The sequence below is a fragment of the Anopheles ziemanni genome, chromosome 3, assembly GCF_943734765.1.
Source record: "Anopheles ziemanni chromosome 3, idAnoZiCoDA_A2_x.2, whole genome shotgun sequence".
NCBI lineage: Eukaryota > Metazoa > Arthropoda > Insecta > Diptera > Culicidae > Anopheles > Anopheles ziemanni.
The window spans coordinates 47335987-47353178 of NC_080706.1; the positions used below are offsets into that span (position 1 = coordinate 47335987).

General features: G+C 42.0%; 1 protein-coding gene across 1 annotated transcript; it reads right to left on the reverse strand.

Annotated features, from left to right (window-relative positions):
* Nucleotides 1–1540: 1540 nt before the first annotated feature.
* On the reverse strand, nucleotides 1541–4266 carry LOC131284882 (vitellogenin-1). Its single transcript, XM_058313741.1, has 2 exons — nucleotides 2589–4266; nucleotides 1541–2064 (listed from the first exon to the last, which is right to left on the reverse strand). The coding sequence occupies exons 1-2, from the start codon at nucleotides 3676–3678 to the stop codon at nucleotides 1574–1576; spliced, it is 1581 nt and encodes a 526-aa protein (XP_058169724.1). The 5' UTR covers nucleotides 3679–4266; the 3' UTR covers nucleotides 1541–1573.
* Nucleotides 4267–17192: the final 12926 nt, after the last annotated feature.

Below are 17192 nucleotides of genomic sequence, written 5' to 3' on the forward strand. Positions count from 1 at the left end.
ACTGCAATGTTTGTGCCATCCGCCCCCCCGCTCAATATAAGCGACAGTTAGCGTTACTCACGCAGAATGCATCAATTAGGCTGGTTATCCTTGCAGGGACTAAATTCAAAACTCCCTTCTTCCTTCATTTCGGCAAATTAGGCTTATCTAACCAGCTCGCCATGATGTTAATCGTCTTCCCCCGCTGATCTTTGTAGCAACTTCTCGTTTGTATAGCAATGTTGGTAATAGTAACTCAGCATTTGAAACGCCCCACCCCGCCTATTATATATACCTATAATGTGTCCCCTTTTTCCTGGTTAAACACGCACCCGGGCACCTGCCAAAAAAGTAATAATGCCCCGTCAAAATTCCTGGCGCCAGAAAATTCCCGCAACGGTGGGAGAAAACGATCGTTAAGATCACCGAACGCCCGATGGTATGGTGCCCTTTGATTCACCCTCTTTACTTGCCACGGAAATACGCCGTAGAGTCGAAAAAAAAACTAGTATCCGAGATCACAGAACAACAGCACATTAACTTCCCTTCTCCAGTTTAACTTTCCGATAAGCGCATCAGTAACTTTCGCCGGTTTGGACCGATCATAATCGCGTTACAGTGGTTTTCCCCCGGCCGTGGTTCAGCGTCCGTGTGCAGGAAACTCTTATACTATATATGATTTGTTGCGTGTTTTAAACCCGTTCATAATCTTAGTTTATTATCGAATCACATTCATCACCTTTGTCCCGGTAGGCCAGCAACAATATGCCCTCCAGGTTACGTTCAACAAGAGGGGATTTTTCACGCACGCGTGGCGTAATAGATTTTCCTTACTCCCGACTTGTAGAGAAAAGAGAAATCACATATCATTTGCATTGTCGCCTTGGTTTGCATGTTGTTTTTGTATATAAGTTTGTATAAGGTATACTATACTTACTATACTATTATTTCAGCTTTTCATGTCACATTACCATTCGCTTAATGTGTATATGTCCTCTCTCTTCTCATTTTTACACAAATAACTTTTCCCTCATCCTCACACTATGTAAATTTGCGTTTTGTGTTTTTCGATTGCATAGTTTTTGTGATTTTTATGATAAAACAATTTTTCCGTTTTTTTGTCTCATTTTCAAAAATTTTTCGAGCTTGGTTAAGCCATTTTTCACCATTTGGTACCACGTGTTTGAGATGGGAATTTATAGTTTACGCTTTACTAAACATTTTATTATTCAAATTTTGCTGATTTTGGTTTCGATTAAAACAAACAATAAGTAGATTGATTCAACCGTTACATCAACAGAGTACTGAATGTAAAACGACGTTGAACTCCATTTAATGACACGTCTTCCCGAGTGTTTGACGCTGATGGTAATGTTATCGATTAGAAAAATGATTCAAATAAAAGACCCTTTCTATCATTTCTCCTCTGTAAACCCTCAAATATTGAGGATTTGTGTTTTTGGTTAAGTCAAAGAACAAAGTATGAATTTTGGGTTTGGTGCTAAAATTGAGAACATTCAACCCTCCTTAAACACAAAAAATAAGAGCGAGTCATTTTGACTTCTGCAGCATACGAATTGAATCGAAGAGAATTCTATTCCACAGCCACAAATGGCCGGGGGGATAACGATAGATCCTCTCCACCGTTCAAAAGGGGTTGCTGCTCATCATCATCAACCACACTGTCCCGATCGTTTACCTCAACATCTTCTTCTCCGTTCGGGTGGAGATCTACTCCATTCGCCATTGATGCATCAGACCGCAGTGTAGTACTCATCTGGCCACTGTTCACCGTTGAAGGTGCTCTTCCCTCGGTGGCCATAGGTTCATCGTCATCGCTCATGCTGCTGGCACTACTACTGCTACTGCTACTACTGGAGCTGCTGCTGGAACTGGTGCTCGAGCTATCCGATTCGCTGTCTTCGCTGGTGCTACTATCGGCTGTCCCATGCTGCTCGATATCCATCAGATCTAACGCTGCTGCCCCTCGGAGTGATCCTCGATCCGGTGCGCAGTATGATGGAGATGATTTGGTGGATACTACCAGACCCATACGCTTCGCCTGGTCCAACTGGCGACGCAGTTCTACATGAGATAAAGAGTAAGTTAGAAAAAGGTATGGTTAACCATGTAGAACTACGACACATTCTTAAAACAACGAACATGGAAGTAGGCATTATTCTAGGTCAGGGGTCTCCAAACTACGGCCCGCCTGACCCTCTCTTCCTTGGGTAAAAGTGGTTGGGCATTCCACCCAATGCCCGCGTTAAAAAAAGTTTGGAGACCCCTGTTCTAGGTCATAGTACATAAACGTTCTCAAATAGGACGTTCAAATAATGTATCCCCTCCTTTTGGCTCAGACAACCTACATATATATTATATATATATATACATTATATATTATATTATCATATATATTATATATTAAATTATAATATATATTATATATTATATTATTATATATATTATATATTATTTCTAATAATTGATGCAATTCAAAAAAAAAACTAGAGTGAATTTATGAAGAAAAGGAGATCGCTAGTGAAATTAGGCTTTACTTTTGAAGTCTAGTATATTCATCATTTTTATCATAATGTGTTTTTACTCACCAGCATTCTCCTTCACAAGTTCACGCACTTGACTCTCCAAAATACTTTGCTTGTAAGTGGCAAATTCGTAATTTTGCGACCCACTGTATTCTACTAGTGCCAAAATATCGGCTGGCACGTTCGCTGACGACTCTTCCGCCACCTTGCTTATCGTACTAGCCATGGACGTATTACGGCGCAACACCTGTTCATAGTCGACCGCGAGCTTTATGTACTCCTGTATCAGCTCCGCGTGGCTGAGGCTCTCGATCTGTTCGCAACGCGCCTTCTCGTACACGTCGGAAAACTCCTTGGTGAGGAAATCCTCTTCGTCCTCTGGGAGTGAGTAAAAATAATTTTCTTCTGAATCTATAGAAAAACTAGAATCGCGCGTTCTACCTGACGGGGTCAGCACTTGTGGCATATGGTCCTCCATCAGAAAGCGGTTGGTGTTGTACGGTACGAGCGGTGGCTGATCGGACAGCAGAAATGGTGTCTTTCGGCGAGCCCCAAGTGCGTAGTGATGCTCCAGGCGCCGTTTATTATTCCCGGTACCGCTCTCCACTACTAACCCCGTGCGACCGGACTGTCCAGATGACTTCTGGTACTTCCACTGGGTCTTACTGTACGGTCGATTTGAACTGGATTTACCGCGCTGTGATTTTCCGCGGCGCCTTTTTCGTTTGCCACCGCCACCACCTCCTGCCCCACCGGTGCCACTGGTTTTGCCACCAGTAGCACTATTTGGTGTGCCACTATTTCTCTGATTGCTACTAAGGCTCCGGCTATCAGTTTGCGCACCCGTCGTAGTGGCGGTTTTGTTCGAATTCATCTTAGCAGCCATGTCAGTAAAACTGCTCAACGGACGACCATCTTCGTTCGAACCATCAGCGCCTCCATCATTTGCGACGGTCGTCGCTTGTACTAACTCAGCCGGCGCTACCTTGCCTGCCGCGATCGGCGAGTCAATTGTACGCCCATCGCGGACTGCTGTCGTCTCGCAGCCGCTGGCAGTCACCATTGCGATAGGATTGGAGAGTAGGTCGATTTCGCTTTGCTGCTGCGAAAAATGCGCATTTTCTACATGTTCCATGCCACTTTCAGCAGACATTTTGTACTATTACTATCGCTGAAATACTTCTCGAGTTGAAAAACTGTCTTTTACACCATAAGAGCCACACGCATTAAATAAAATCACTTGAAACCAGTGAAACATTCGATACTGTAGTACTCAACGCAGGATTCCGTTTTCCAATCGTCGCCATGTTCAGTATCTTGTGTCTTGCCTACACGCTCACTTGCCACCCCTTTCGCTCCAACGCAGTGCACCAACGAAGCGAGAAGAGTTCGAACGCTTGACGTAATGTATGCTATCACTTTCTTGTACCCTCGTAGATACTGCCACACAGGGTTGTACCAGCGCCCACTGATGTTCAAATGGTACTAAACCTTTTTTAACAAATTTAAATTTCTCTCACTATCCACTTGAATAACACTGCTATCACTGTTTGATTCACCCGTACTTCGGAATAAAGTAATAATATCAGCTGCAAAAAATCCCCTTCTTAGACTACACCACTGGTGCCTTCACTCGGCGCTACCCTCTTCCACCGAAGCGTACAGAAAATCTCATCCAAGAAAGTATACGATTCCTTCTTGGCCGTTTGAATGCGGGAGACCGTGCTCGTGCTTACTCGTCGAATCTTGCTAGCAGAATGCGATGGTCGGGTCGAGAGCGTTTCGTTCAAACTCCGCCGATACATCTCGCTTTTGTTTTCCTTCGCCCGGTCGACACACACTGACGGTACAGTCCATATGATTGTGCTACTCTCTTCTAGATGCTTTGCCTCTCGTTTACACTCATCATCGAACCGGGGCGCTTCTTCATGACGTCACAGTAGTTTCAGCAGTCGGCTGTATGATACGGCTCAGCTTGACCACATTACCTTCATTTTTTTTTATTCCTTGTTTTTCATTGCTTCACATACTTTATTCGTACTATTGTAGGGAAACGTGGGGAATTTTAAATCAGGTATTTGAATAATGTCAGAGTTTAAAAGTTCACTAATCGAAATTCGTTTATTATAACAGTATGATATGTTGATTGTATCGTCTGTAACTAACAATAAAAATAAAACTGTCCAATACTTTTCTACTTCCAAACAATGGTAAAAAGATACTAACGATTTAAATCATTTACAGCCATTTCGTTAGAGAAAATGATCTTACAGTTAAAGGATAATCTGGGCCAAATATTTTCAGGACTGAGGATTCAAACAAATATTTCATGCAATTTATTTTTCGTTTTCCATTAAAACTTTGTTATTTACAGTTTAGTACATAAACTAAATGTTATATTTTTCTTGTATATCAATCAGTTCCGAACAGTAATTGAAAACTGCTTTGTGTAGGTACGTGGTTCATAATGCATTACATTACCCTACCATAGGCAAAGTGTGCGTTCGGAACCGATGTACACCAATACAGCGCTTTAATGCCGTTGTTGGTTCCAATACCAGAGGCATGACGGTAATGGGCCCTCTCTTGCACGGGTATTGCAAGGTGACATGATATTACGGAATGCCTGGATGATCAGACCCAAAAATACTTCAATAATAGTACAAATATACATTATAGTTGAAAACAACACTTTAGACAATTTTTATGCCCGTAAAATATCTTGAATGGGTTGCAAAAGTTATTTATTTTAGTCAAATTATTTATGAAACATTTAGAAAAGGTGATATTATGATTCTTTCCGTAGGAGATAATAATCATTTTTCGATTTAACTTAAAAACTGTATTAGTGTTATGATTCTTGCTAGGAGAAAATATGCGATTGACTATTACTAAAAATAATCTAATTCTCTGAGATTAAATGATGCAAAAATTATATAAATACAACAAATTAATCTATGCAACCCACGTCGTTCCTCTGGGTGGATTGAACCGGGTTCAGTATGACACAATTTCACCAACACTCCTGTTCACGTCGAAATAGCTGCGTTTTTTTCAAGATAAACATGATTCCGCCGTGTGCCATACATGGGTACGTAAATCAACCACCAATGCAGAGTGCATGGTGTGGCAAGCAAGGCAATTGTAAAGAAAAGTTCTAAGGACAAGAGCAAGATAAAGGTCTATTTTGAATGGTACTGTAGAAGGATTTCTTGTACTGGAGGTAAGAAAAAAGTCTGCCGATTGGCCTCCACTGAGCTGACAAAAAATTAAATATTCGTCCCTCTTGCTTACCCATCGTATGAATGTTCTATTCATTAAATCCTTCTTCACCCCACCCACCCCAAACCAGTGCGCACTTAGATCAGCCCAATTGTCACTCAATGCACCTTTTGTTTAGTTGTTTTTTATTTTTTTCTTGATCGGCGGTTTGCATGTTTTTTTTTCATGGAACGTATTTCAAGGCAACACTTTCGCTACCTCTGTTTACCCTCTCCGCTTCCTGCAACACTTCTTCGCGAACGACGATGCGTGCTTCTTCTGACGCGTCGTGGAGTCACTACGTTGGAGCGCGAGAGCAAGCGAGATAGACATGGAAAAACAAATTGTTGGTGGATGAAGTATGGGTAAGATGGTGGAAGGGAAAAACGCCAGCTTTAACGTAGGCAGCGCGAAAAAGACTAAACAAAAGGCCCGAAGGACTAAGGCAAACGCGTACGGGAGCGAGCAGGAACGCGAATGCGAAAAGAAGAGATCCAAAAACCTTTCTGCAGGAGGGAGAGAAAGAGAAGCAAAGGCAAGGTTGGCATGAGCATCGCCGAAAACAGCTAAACTGAGCGAGCGAACGAGAAGGGTGTTACAAAAGTTCCCTTTGGAGGGAGCAGGGCGCCCTTGCATAGGTTTCCGATTCAAAATAGACCGTTGCTTGGATGGTTGCTTTGGTGGTTTTTTGTTATTTCTGATTAATTTTCTACCCCTTCTCAACGAACCCCATATATGCCGTTTCTAGCTGGCTCGCTCCAAACCCCCTAGCACCAAGCTACCATACAACGACATGTATTTGCAAACTTTACTGCATGTGCGGTAAGATTCCTTTTGTAGAATCATCCCATCTCCGAATGCACGGTCGACCGGTTCACCGGATCGTGAATGCGTATCGTGCCGAAACTAGAACTGCCCCCAAATAGGCTGTTCAAATCACGAGCTCCCCACCGCAAGGCATACGTCACAGTCCCTTAGTTGGCGATAGGGGTAGAAAAATAAATCAATCGTTTTACGCGACGTGTTAGTCAAGCGACAACTGCGGTTGGTTTCACTCCGGATCAAACGCGCGGTTCCGCGAGACTTGAATCGCTATGCCAGGTATAGGAAGATAAGATCGGATGTATGGCGAACACATTCGTTGCATGCTATGATTAAGATACAGACGAGAGAGATGATCCTCGTGCATCAACGTATAGCGATCGATGAATTTGAACATTGATCTTTGTTTAGTAAAGTCACTAAGAGATGAACGAAATAAGAAAACTTCACTCTAACGATTCTTTTCAGCGTTAACACTTTGTTGACAGAGCGCGTTGAATATTTTTTTCCATTACGACATTCAGGTACATTTCGCCTCCAAAGAAATTCCAAACGTTGATCTGTGTTTAAAATTTTACGAAAATTGTTTGGCATGCCAGTAATCCTTATTTTGTATTTTTCGGTCAATTTTTATTGATGCTTGGGAGCCAAACATACTTTTCTTTTGAATTTATGTGGCATACGTTTTGGTTCTAAATTTTAATTGGTTCTAAATTGTACATATTCAACTCAGACGAAATTTTCAGCGGCAGAAATGTGTATGTCATAGGTACGAATGCCACGAAACAGGTTAATCAACGCTGGACTGTCGTAGTATCTTTTGTAGAACCAGCTGCGGTCACCTCGCCACCCGGGTGTGGCGGATGCACCGGAGTTCTCGCGGGTCTCTGATGCGTTTAGTGTCCGCTTATCTCCCTCCACCTCTTTTCGGTTCAATGTTACTTTTCAGTCTCGCATGTGTTTCTGTACTTATCATCGACTGACGACATTCTCGTGAGTTTTACCTCTCGTGACGCGTGTATGATGTCACGAGACGGAGGGGACTGGCGTCTTGGCAGCATTGTGGGGAGGGTACGGGAGGAAGCGTATGTTGTTAGCTGAAAACGCGTGACCAAGGAAGGCATACAGCTGGGGCAAGTTGTGGCTTCACTTGTTACCGGCACGTTCGTGTCGTATCGCCTATGGGATGGAGTGTGGAGCTATCTCTCGATTCGCTTACGCACGAATAAGAACATCTTTTCTAAAGTAAACTATGTAATGTAGGGATTTCAAGATCGGCTTGTTAAACACTGGAAATGATATTAATTATAGAATGTGTATGTGATGTAAAGTACATCCGTACAAGAAATACTCAAATAGGATACATGGAAAAAATAGAAAGATAAATAAAATCAGTCATTTTGAGTACATCAATTTTTGTACTATAGTAGAAAATAAGCAAAACTATTTTTCGAGGAAAACATTCGTTGTATGCCTAGCGCGGTTTTAACTTTCTAGTCCATTGCGGGCGCAATGTATAGCAGCCGTTTGTCTATCGCTACACCATTTAGCAAATCAAGCGCGAGTCAGAAAATAAACCAGTATGTGAACGCTAGTGAAGAGAAAAACAATCGCTGCATGGTTGACGATTTGCTCGGTTCGATTCACATTTTTCCGTCGTTGGTTTGTTTTCGGTTCGCGACGGTTGCTTTGTTGTGCTAGCCGTTGGGCCTCATCTTCCCGGCGCCATTCGGTTTGTCTTGCTTTAAAATGAGGGACTATTTCATCTCAATTGCCACCGAATATATATCAAACACCGTGTAATCGTATTATTGTTACTACTGCAAAGTTTTAAATATCTCGTTCGTATCTGCAAGATACTTAACTAGGTTCCAGTTGAAAATCGAAAAAATTACTATCATTTTACTAGTTTTACTAGAAAAAGATTTCAAGCGACTGAAACCTTTTCAATTTCTACGGAAATAAATATTGATTTGTTTTTATTTAAAAAACCCAGTTTCATCCAGTCACTTAAAGGTGCATTCAATTTAACCTGCTTCAATGTTTAGCTGACAATTTCGGATGCCACTGTTCGCTCGTGCGGAAAAGCCGTCGTTACCATAAACAGAAGTAAGCGGAGAATTTCCTCAACAAACGACAACGGAAGGAATAGGTTAATTGGATGCAAAAGAAGAAAATACCAAAAATATAATAAAAAGCATTGAACGAGTACAGCGCTAGATGTTGTAATAGGAGGATTGGTCCGTAGCTTAGAAGATACGAAAAGAAATAAAGAAAAGAAGATGATGATGCCGAGCTGCGAGGTAGGAGGGTGAAGTTAAACATTCAAACAAGATAGCTCGATGTTGAGTTGTTTATGCCAGTTTATCCTCTCCACTAGAGGTTTTGTACTTTTAAGTTAAATTTGGAGCATACGACCTGTTATTGCGAATTTTGTATATTTATCACAACGATTTCCATTGGTTTTATAAACGCAATCTTACTTAAGAATTAGTAATCTTGTTTTGGAATCTATGCATAATTTCTTATTATATGTTAACCTTTATCATCTAATCTCTTTGTCGCACATCAGAGATGTTTGAAGATATAGTCCCGTGCCAAAAAAAGGTACATAATCATTCACAACATAACCTGCGCCTAAACGACTCTCAAGTGCGTCGACACCCTCAACTTGCGTATCTTTTGTCGCAAAATAAATATGCTACGGTAGCTGATATAAACCAGTGGGCGACAACCTGTAAAATATAAACTGGAGGTATAATGAACGATACTTGGCAAAAAATATTAGACACAATTAGCAAAAATCTATCTTCTCTAGTGACAAAGAGGTATGTGTCGGAAAAAAGATTTTAAACGGTTTCGATTGAGTAGTTACTAAACCAAGTCCTGTTCAAATAATTTAAAATATATTTTTTTGTGTAATTTATCAAAATTTACATACCCAATTTTATCTCTACTTTACTCAATGTTACTCTTTCTATAAAGTAATTGAAACTCTACAATTCGTAATTTTTTTATTTTTGCCAACACCACTTACGACGCACTGATTTAATTACCTCCTGTTTGTGCCTTATCTGGGGTATGACTTGGTAAGGTGGTATCTTTCCCCTTCCTTACTTTCCGGGTTACCTTTTTTATGGCTGGTTCATAGACTTTTTTTTCGTATTGGATCTTTACCAAGACAACTCGACCACTAAGCCACCGGCGCTACGCACGATTGCGTCGTCATCAGTCGCCGTTTCGGTTGGTCGCAACAGGAGAAAGGTAATAAAATCGTGATGATCTTGTAAGATGTTAATAAAATAGTGTCGTGCCTTATGAATCTTTATCCGAGATTCATTCATATGAATCTATCACATTAGATTCATACATATTGATTCAGGAATCTTTTGGGGTTCATATCTTAAAACATTAACGAGTCTTTCGAAACCTTAATGATACTTCCTGCATCTTTCATGAATCTTTCACGAATTTGCATGATTCTTTCATTGACGTGGATCAAGCAGCCAAAAACAAAGGGAATGGTATCTCTCACCTTTTTTCCCATTTTGGTAGTCTATTTTTTTTGCTCTTTTAAAATAAATTACTCTTTGGAATTCATGAATCTCTCATTTAAAGATTCGTGAATTTAAAAAACTAAGCAGAGGACCATTCAGAATCATGAATCTGAATCGGAATCACTCAACTTTATAATAAACGTTGATGAATAACACAAACAATTGCTGGGGCTTTTTGTATAAACTTGCTTATCCAATAGTGATCAAATAACTAGTAAGACTTTTACTTGCTCAATCAATAGACAAGTAAGGACTAAATTAATTAAAACGTATTACAAAACAAATCGATAATGTTATCAACTCTAGACAAATCTATCTGAGGTTACACTTCTCCACAGTCAGCTGCTTTACATAAGCTTATAAATGTTTGTTTGCAAACAAAGAGGCAAATATTATTAGCTGCATCAGCGCAGTGATGCACAAAGTGCATAGATAAGGGTGACCCTATCGGGTTGAACAAAGATCGATGATCGTGATAAACAGTTCGATCTATCGAATGGAAAGGTATAGAAAAAAGGAATGGGGCGTTGATAATCGTGGCTACAATTTAGGAAAACATTCCTTCGATTGATATGTTAAAAAATTACTATCTCTAGAAGCATCCACCAGAGGGCCGAGAGTGCAACTGCCGTTTGGGATTGATATACGGCGATTTCAGTATTATCTCTACTACATTTGTTGGCCATTTTCAACCCAGAAACTGCATCTCTTTCAACACATCCGTTTTGCGCTTGTGAGTGCTTCTCGTACGGAGCGGTTGCGCTTTGCACTTGCATCTACTCGTCTGCGGACGGATCAAAGCCGGATCGTGGCAATGAGTTTTTGTTTGTGTTTCATAAGGATTGTGCATTACATCGTCCCGGGTATGGCTCGGGAAACGAGAACAAAACAACTATGGACGGTGCTGGCGGGGGATGTGGTTTGTTTTGAGGTGTTGTGCGCTTTAGTCTTCATAGCATCTTGTTTCTAAAATGTTGAGTTTTAAAACGCACAATGTCTACACAGGTATTGTGTGTTCTGCCTGTGAGACTGCAAGCTTATGCAACGGGAATGGGTCCGCAGATCAAAAGTACAGTTGTAACACAAGTATCAAAGGATTTTACAATAAACAACTTATCGGTTGGATCACGCAGTAAGAATACGAGTTCTTAATAGTGAGGGAAGGCATTATTCCATCGATGATTGCATACCCTCAAAATGTTGAATCATTCGCTTTACTACTGAGTCTGACTCATGGGCCATCATTATTTACTGCCTTTTTCCTTTAATACTATACATTTGCTCCGATAAAAATTGCTGCCAAATGCGTTCGCCATTCTTCGGGAATGATAATTTTGATGATTTTTAACGTAGTTTTATTTCAAGGAAACATTCAGATCAAATCAACAGTTTGGTGTAATTTTTCGATTCCATTGTTGAACACAAATCTTAAGAGATATTTCTCGGCTAAAGAAGCAATCAGCTCTAAAGCTTATAACGAACAGGAAAGAGAACAGCACAACGAAGCCTACAACGAACAGGAAAGAGTACATATTGAGCTGGTGGAAAAGCGAAGCTTTCCAACTGTCCACCACAGACGCTTTTAGTGGTTGCGAAAATTCGATAGTGTACGCGCGTTGTACAGCGCAATAAACTGCATTCAGCCACGAAAGTAAGTTCGGAACAAAGTACATACGTATGTGGAGGGTACCCTATGTGCATGGAAGGATAATCAGGAAACCATAACGAATAAGAATTAGGTCAGACATGGCGTGCCAAGAAGGCGTACATGCAACAGTCGAACCATTTCATTTCGTACTATTCTCCCGTTTCGAACGTCTCTCTAGCCATTCCTGCAGGTTACATCAATGCATGGTTCACGGTTGGCGATGGCAGAGTCGCGACCATGGCGCGCCGGGGTGGGGATGGCAATTTTCAAGGGTAAAAAGTCATTTTCCACCGGGCGTGACCGGGCTGTCGCGTATCGGTGAAGCTGGCAAACACAGGGATGCGAGTTGCGCTACGGTGGAAGCTGAACTGTGAAGCTGTGGGCCGACACTAAGGCACTCTCGAGAAAACTTTTCGCATGATTAATTATCTTTTCCTATCGACCGTCGGTCGGTCGGACGGTGGACGGGTATCGTTTGGAGTTTGCAAACATTCACGCCCCGCGTGCGCACTACCCACCCCCGGCAAGGAAAGGAAAACGGCAAATGATTCACCGAGAAAAGGGAAAGCACTGAAAGTCGAGGTGTGAAAAAAGACGGAAAAGTATCAAAGCGATAAAACAAAGGATGGAGGAAATCCACCAAAACCACCGACCGACGACAAACTTTCCGTGTGGTGGCCAAAGGACGTTAAAACAGATCATTAAACGTTCCTACGAATCACGTGGCCCCGAAGGTGTGCAAAGGTTAAGTCAGTGTGGCCTTACGAACCTTAAGGCTTCAGTTTAGAGTTTGTGTGTGAAACAGGTTTCGAAGAAATCTGCGCCGGGAAACATCACTGACAAACACTAAGTAACTCTAGAATTAAGTTGTAAAAGAGATTTAAAGGGTTTCTTTGGGCGTAACTATCACTAGTATGTTTGTTCCGAATCATGGAAACTTTCTAATCACAAATCTTCCCGAATAATCTAGTTGACCATGAAGAGGCTTCCGAGGGGACTGCCGCATCCAACCGGACCTCTTGTGCGTTGCTGTGGATACGAAGCCGCCAGCTAGGATGAAGTATTTAACATCCGTCCCCTCTCGATGCGCTCATCCGATGGTTATGCTGTAAACAAACGGTTCGTGAAGACGTGCTGGGCAATAGCAATAAAAATAAACATTTATCCAAAGCCGTGAACCGACGGAACAGAATGCGAACCAAACTATGGATTTACTTTTTTTCTCGATGGACATTTCGTAGCTGTGTACTGCTTGCTCGTAATAATTCGTTCGTTGCGAAATTTGGATATGATGTCAAATTTGAAATGGGCGGGAATATAGTGGGTCTAACTTTCAATGTTTACTGCGTTTACTAGATTTGAACAAAACAATTATAATTAAGAAAATTTAGAATCGAAGTGTAGTTGATGTAATCTTTTAGCAGCGTTTTATCTAACCTGGACAATGGATTACTCCCATCCGTTGCAAACTACGCTGAACAAGTCAGCGCTGAAAGCAGTAAAAATGTATATGAAAAAACCAGAACCTGAGCCGGTCTGCCTTTAAGATTGTAATCGTTATTCGAGCTTTTGCTCTAATCGTCGCTGGTTTCATTGTAGTACGCGAGCCGATGTCAGGAAATTTGTCGGAACTGTTCAGACATTATCCATGTTTCCAAGTGGCCGGAACCGTAATCTCGGTACCATTCGATAAAGTGACTTTTATTGGCGTTACTTCTCCGCCAAACGGCGCGACTTCTGGACAGCAAGGGGCAAGGCTTTTACCTCCTCCTCTACCACTTTCAAGCCGCTACAAGCGATCGAGATAATTGGAGGCTCCCGCACCGATTAGTTGCTCTCAGCTCAGACTTACCCAGTGTTCTCTGGATGGACATTTACGATTGATTTTAACACAAACGTAACTGGTACAGGGAGGTACTAAAAGGATTGAAGGTTTCTCAATTGGGTCCATGACTTCTCCTGCAATGCAAGAACATTCCAAACCAGACTGATGAGGGTGGTAAGCGTAGAAGAAACTAATCTTGCAGTAAAATCGTTTTACATAAAATTATATTTATAATTCTTGCCTCCTTGACTCCACTTCGGCATGAATATCGAAGCGAGGCATTGATCCGGCCAAGATGCATCTTTCCGTGATCCCCGGTGTGGTAATAAAGTGCCCTTTTTTTACGCCGCGCGTTTTACCATCGCCCACACGCTCCGTACCTCCCGGCTGTTGGTCGGGGCGTATTTCGCATTAATGTTTCTATTTCGGTCGTAGCGTGGTCTCCTGCAAGCCACACGTGAGGCCAGTGCATGCGGTCGCGTTCGTTGTGCCCATATGCAATTGATTATATGCCCTATTCGCGACGGAAAATCGGCAACAACGGCAACAGGAATATGTTCCTTTGGTTGGCACTGCGTTGGCCGTCGGTTGGAATGGTGAGCTACCAACGGTGTGTGAAGTGGTCTTTCAAAGAGCTGGAGAAAAATTACACTCTAGCGAGAGACCTTCGCGGGCATCTTGGGAGAATGGTACGAGGTATGGATTCTTGACGCAGGTTTCGACAAGAAACCTGTGAAGGTTAATCTGGTGGAGAAAAATTACCTCCAGCATGAGACCTTTGTAACAACATGCAACGATAACTCGAGTTATCGATTCTTAACGGAGGATTCGACAATCTTGGGTTAGACAGGAGTAGTAAGGAATTCACCTTCTTTGTGTGGCAAAATAGTTTTTATGAATATTTTTTATAAAAATAATTCTAGGGCTCGAAATAAATATTTCTTTCTTTCTCCAATTAAAGCAGGATTCAAATCGATCGTACGAAGATTGTACGAAAAAGCCTCTCTTTTTGGTTTCTCTATTAATCATTAATCAAAAAGTTGCATTGTAAATGTTACTCTGTATTTTGCTGTCAATTTTCACATAAATAAAATAAATAAAATAAATAAAATAAATAAATTGAAATTTTTAAATTCAAATAATTAAAATAAACAAGTGAGCGTCTTTGGGCAGTAGCAATTGAAAAGGTAAGTTTGTTTGGTTCAGGTAGGTCAATTAAGTACTGGAACAGGTTATTGTAACTGATATTATTACTACCAATGCTCGCCTACTTTGCGAATACCTTTGCTTCGCTTAACGAAAACATACCGGAGCAATAACCGAAAATGCCATGGAGCATCTCGTATTAAAATCAGTATCCTTTTTTTCTCTCCCTCATTTAAATCCAATCTTGATCTTCTTGGTACCTTCGCAATCAATCCATTGATAGTTCATTCAGCGATACTTATCGCACGTTGGCTGCGGTTTACTTTTGTAACGAAGCCACTATCAGCGGTCACGTTATACTTTACTATTACGTTATCACGGCATTGCATGAGAAGGCTCGGGGTGCATGGCAGTGTCAGTCAAGAAAGGCGTTCGAGGTGGAGGAGGTTTTATTCGCACCACACTTGATAACGCGTACTAACCGGTAACGGCGTGGCGGCGGAAGTCAATGGAAGAGGGTTGGTGGGGTAGGGGCTTGGTACAGACCGCGGGACACTGGAGCAGTGATACCGGAACGAAATGGAAACGACGAAATCAGACCGACCCCCAGTCGGACCAACAGCAGCAGCAACGGCGACATTTAGCACCGTGGAATGAGTTAGCCCCGCGGAAAGTGGGTAACATAGACGTTCGTGACTGCGTTTCGCTTGCTTGTTGGTGGTTTGGTTGTGGACACGAGACGTGTAACGCACGGTTAACACCATCAGTGACAAACGGTACCGTGGCACGTGCCAATGTGTAAGTGGGAAGAGGGGGGAGGAGGGCTGCTCAATCTGCTTTCAGGCTCCAATCCGCGCCCAGGATCGCGGATGGGTCATTCGATGTCAATGGCCGCGGCGGATCGGTCGGACATGGCCGAAATTGAGCGGACCTGTATATTGTGGCGAAGTGCAGTTTGGCAGGAAGCAAACACACGCCACTGTCCATGGTCAAAAAACACGTTTACACATTTTGTTTTTGTTTCATTCGTCGAAAACTATGTTACGAAAGAAAGTGCCATCTTCGGTGCAACCATCCATCTCGTCGCCGCGATTGCAATCACTTCCATCGCCTTTGGCTTCTTGGACCATCCCTGCCTTCATACCTCCATGTGGATGCTCAAAACAACTCAGAAAAAAACTCCAAGTATAAATGCTCGCCCTTTCTCTCACCCATTCTCTTTCTCCCTGTCGCACGGTCGCTCTTCCAATGGGGTACATTTGTTCGTTCCCACTTCTTCATCACACCGGTTGCTGCGCATACTGCGTCGTTGTCGTCGTTGTTGTTTTGTGCGCTGTGGCGGTACGTACGTTTTCTTCCACACGCTCGCGCTGTTTATGCTACGCTATGCTTCGCCCCTTATTTGTTCTTTTTTTTTGGTTTCTTTGGACGCACTCCCCTGCGTCACGTAGGCACCCTCTCTTGCCCGCGGAGTGGCGTCCCGTGTTTTCGTCTCTTCATTGATAATACCTCCAGCCGTTCAGGCAAAATCAAAGCGGGACGGGTGTTGCGGCGCGATGAATTGTTAATCTTTCGAACGCCATGTCTCCGTTTGCTATATTTGATTGTTTTTGGGGAAACAATTTGCGATGGTCTTTGGTTCCGATGGAGGTATGACGAAGTTAATTATTTGATAACCTTTTCGATGGGAAGTGATAATATGAAAAGGAAGAATTACATAAAAAAAACAAAATCAAAAAACACGCGAAAACATAACGCGTAATTTAGCAGATGGATTTGATTCGACCTACGGTACGCATCATTTGACTGTGTTTTACAGCAGCGGCTTGCCATTTTTCGCTTTTTTTCCAAAGTGTTGTTTCTATGGGACAGCGTCGATAAAACTGACAGGTACCGTCGTCGGTTCGGTCCTTCCAATCATGATGACCTCAAAAGTTGGTTTTGTTTTTCGCGCGTGTTTATTTCTACGATCATATTTTAATGATTTGCTGTGTTTAATGAGTGAATTCGGTAAGTCGGTGAGCATTTGAACAGCGCAAAAGGTTAAATGGACATGTTTGTTCATTGTAGAAAAAAACGAAGCCAAATATTTTTTTCCGGATAATCTGCGTTTTTTTCAAAAGTTATGTTAACGCATTAAGCGCTACGTCGGTCCCGTGGGACCGTCACAGCCCGTTGGGTAGGCCGGCGAATCTTTGGCAGAACGGAAAGCAGTGCAATTCACTCATAGCGCTTAACGAGGTAATGTATAAATACGCGATATACTTTGGACAGAAATCGAAAAGATAAATTAAATTTAAATTTCCGTTCTCTTGCATTTCTGGTAACTTTTCGTTCCTGCTAATTTGATGACCAAAAGCTCGTACAAAAGCTATGCTTGTGCTTTTACGCACAGCTTTTAGCTACAG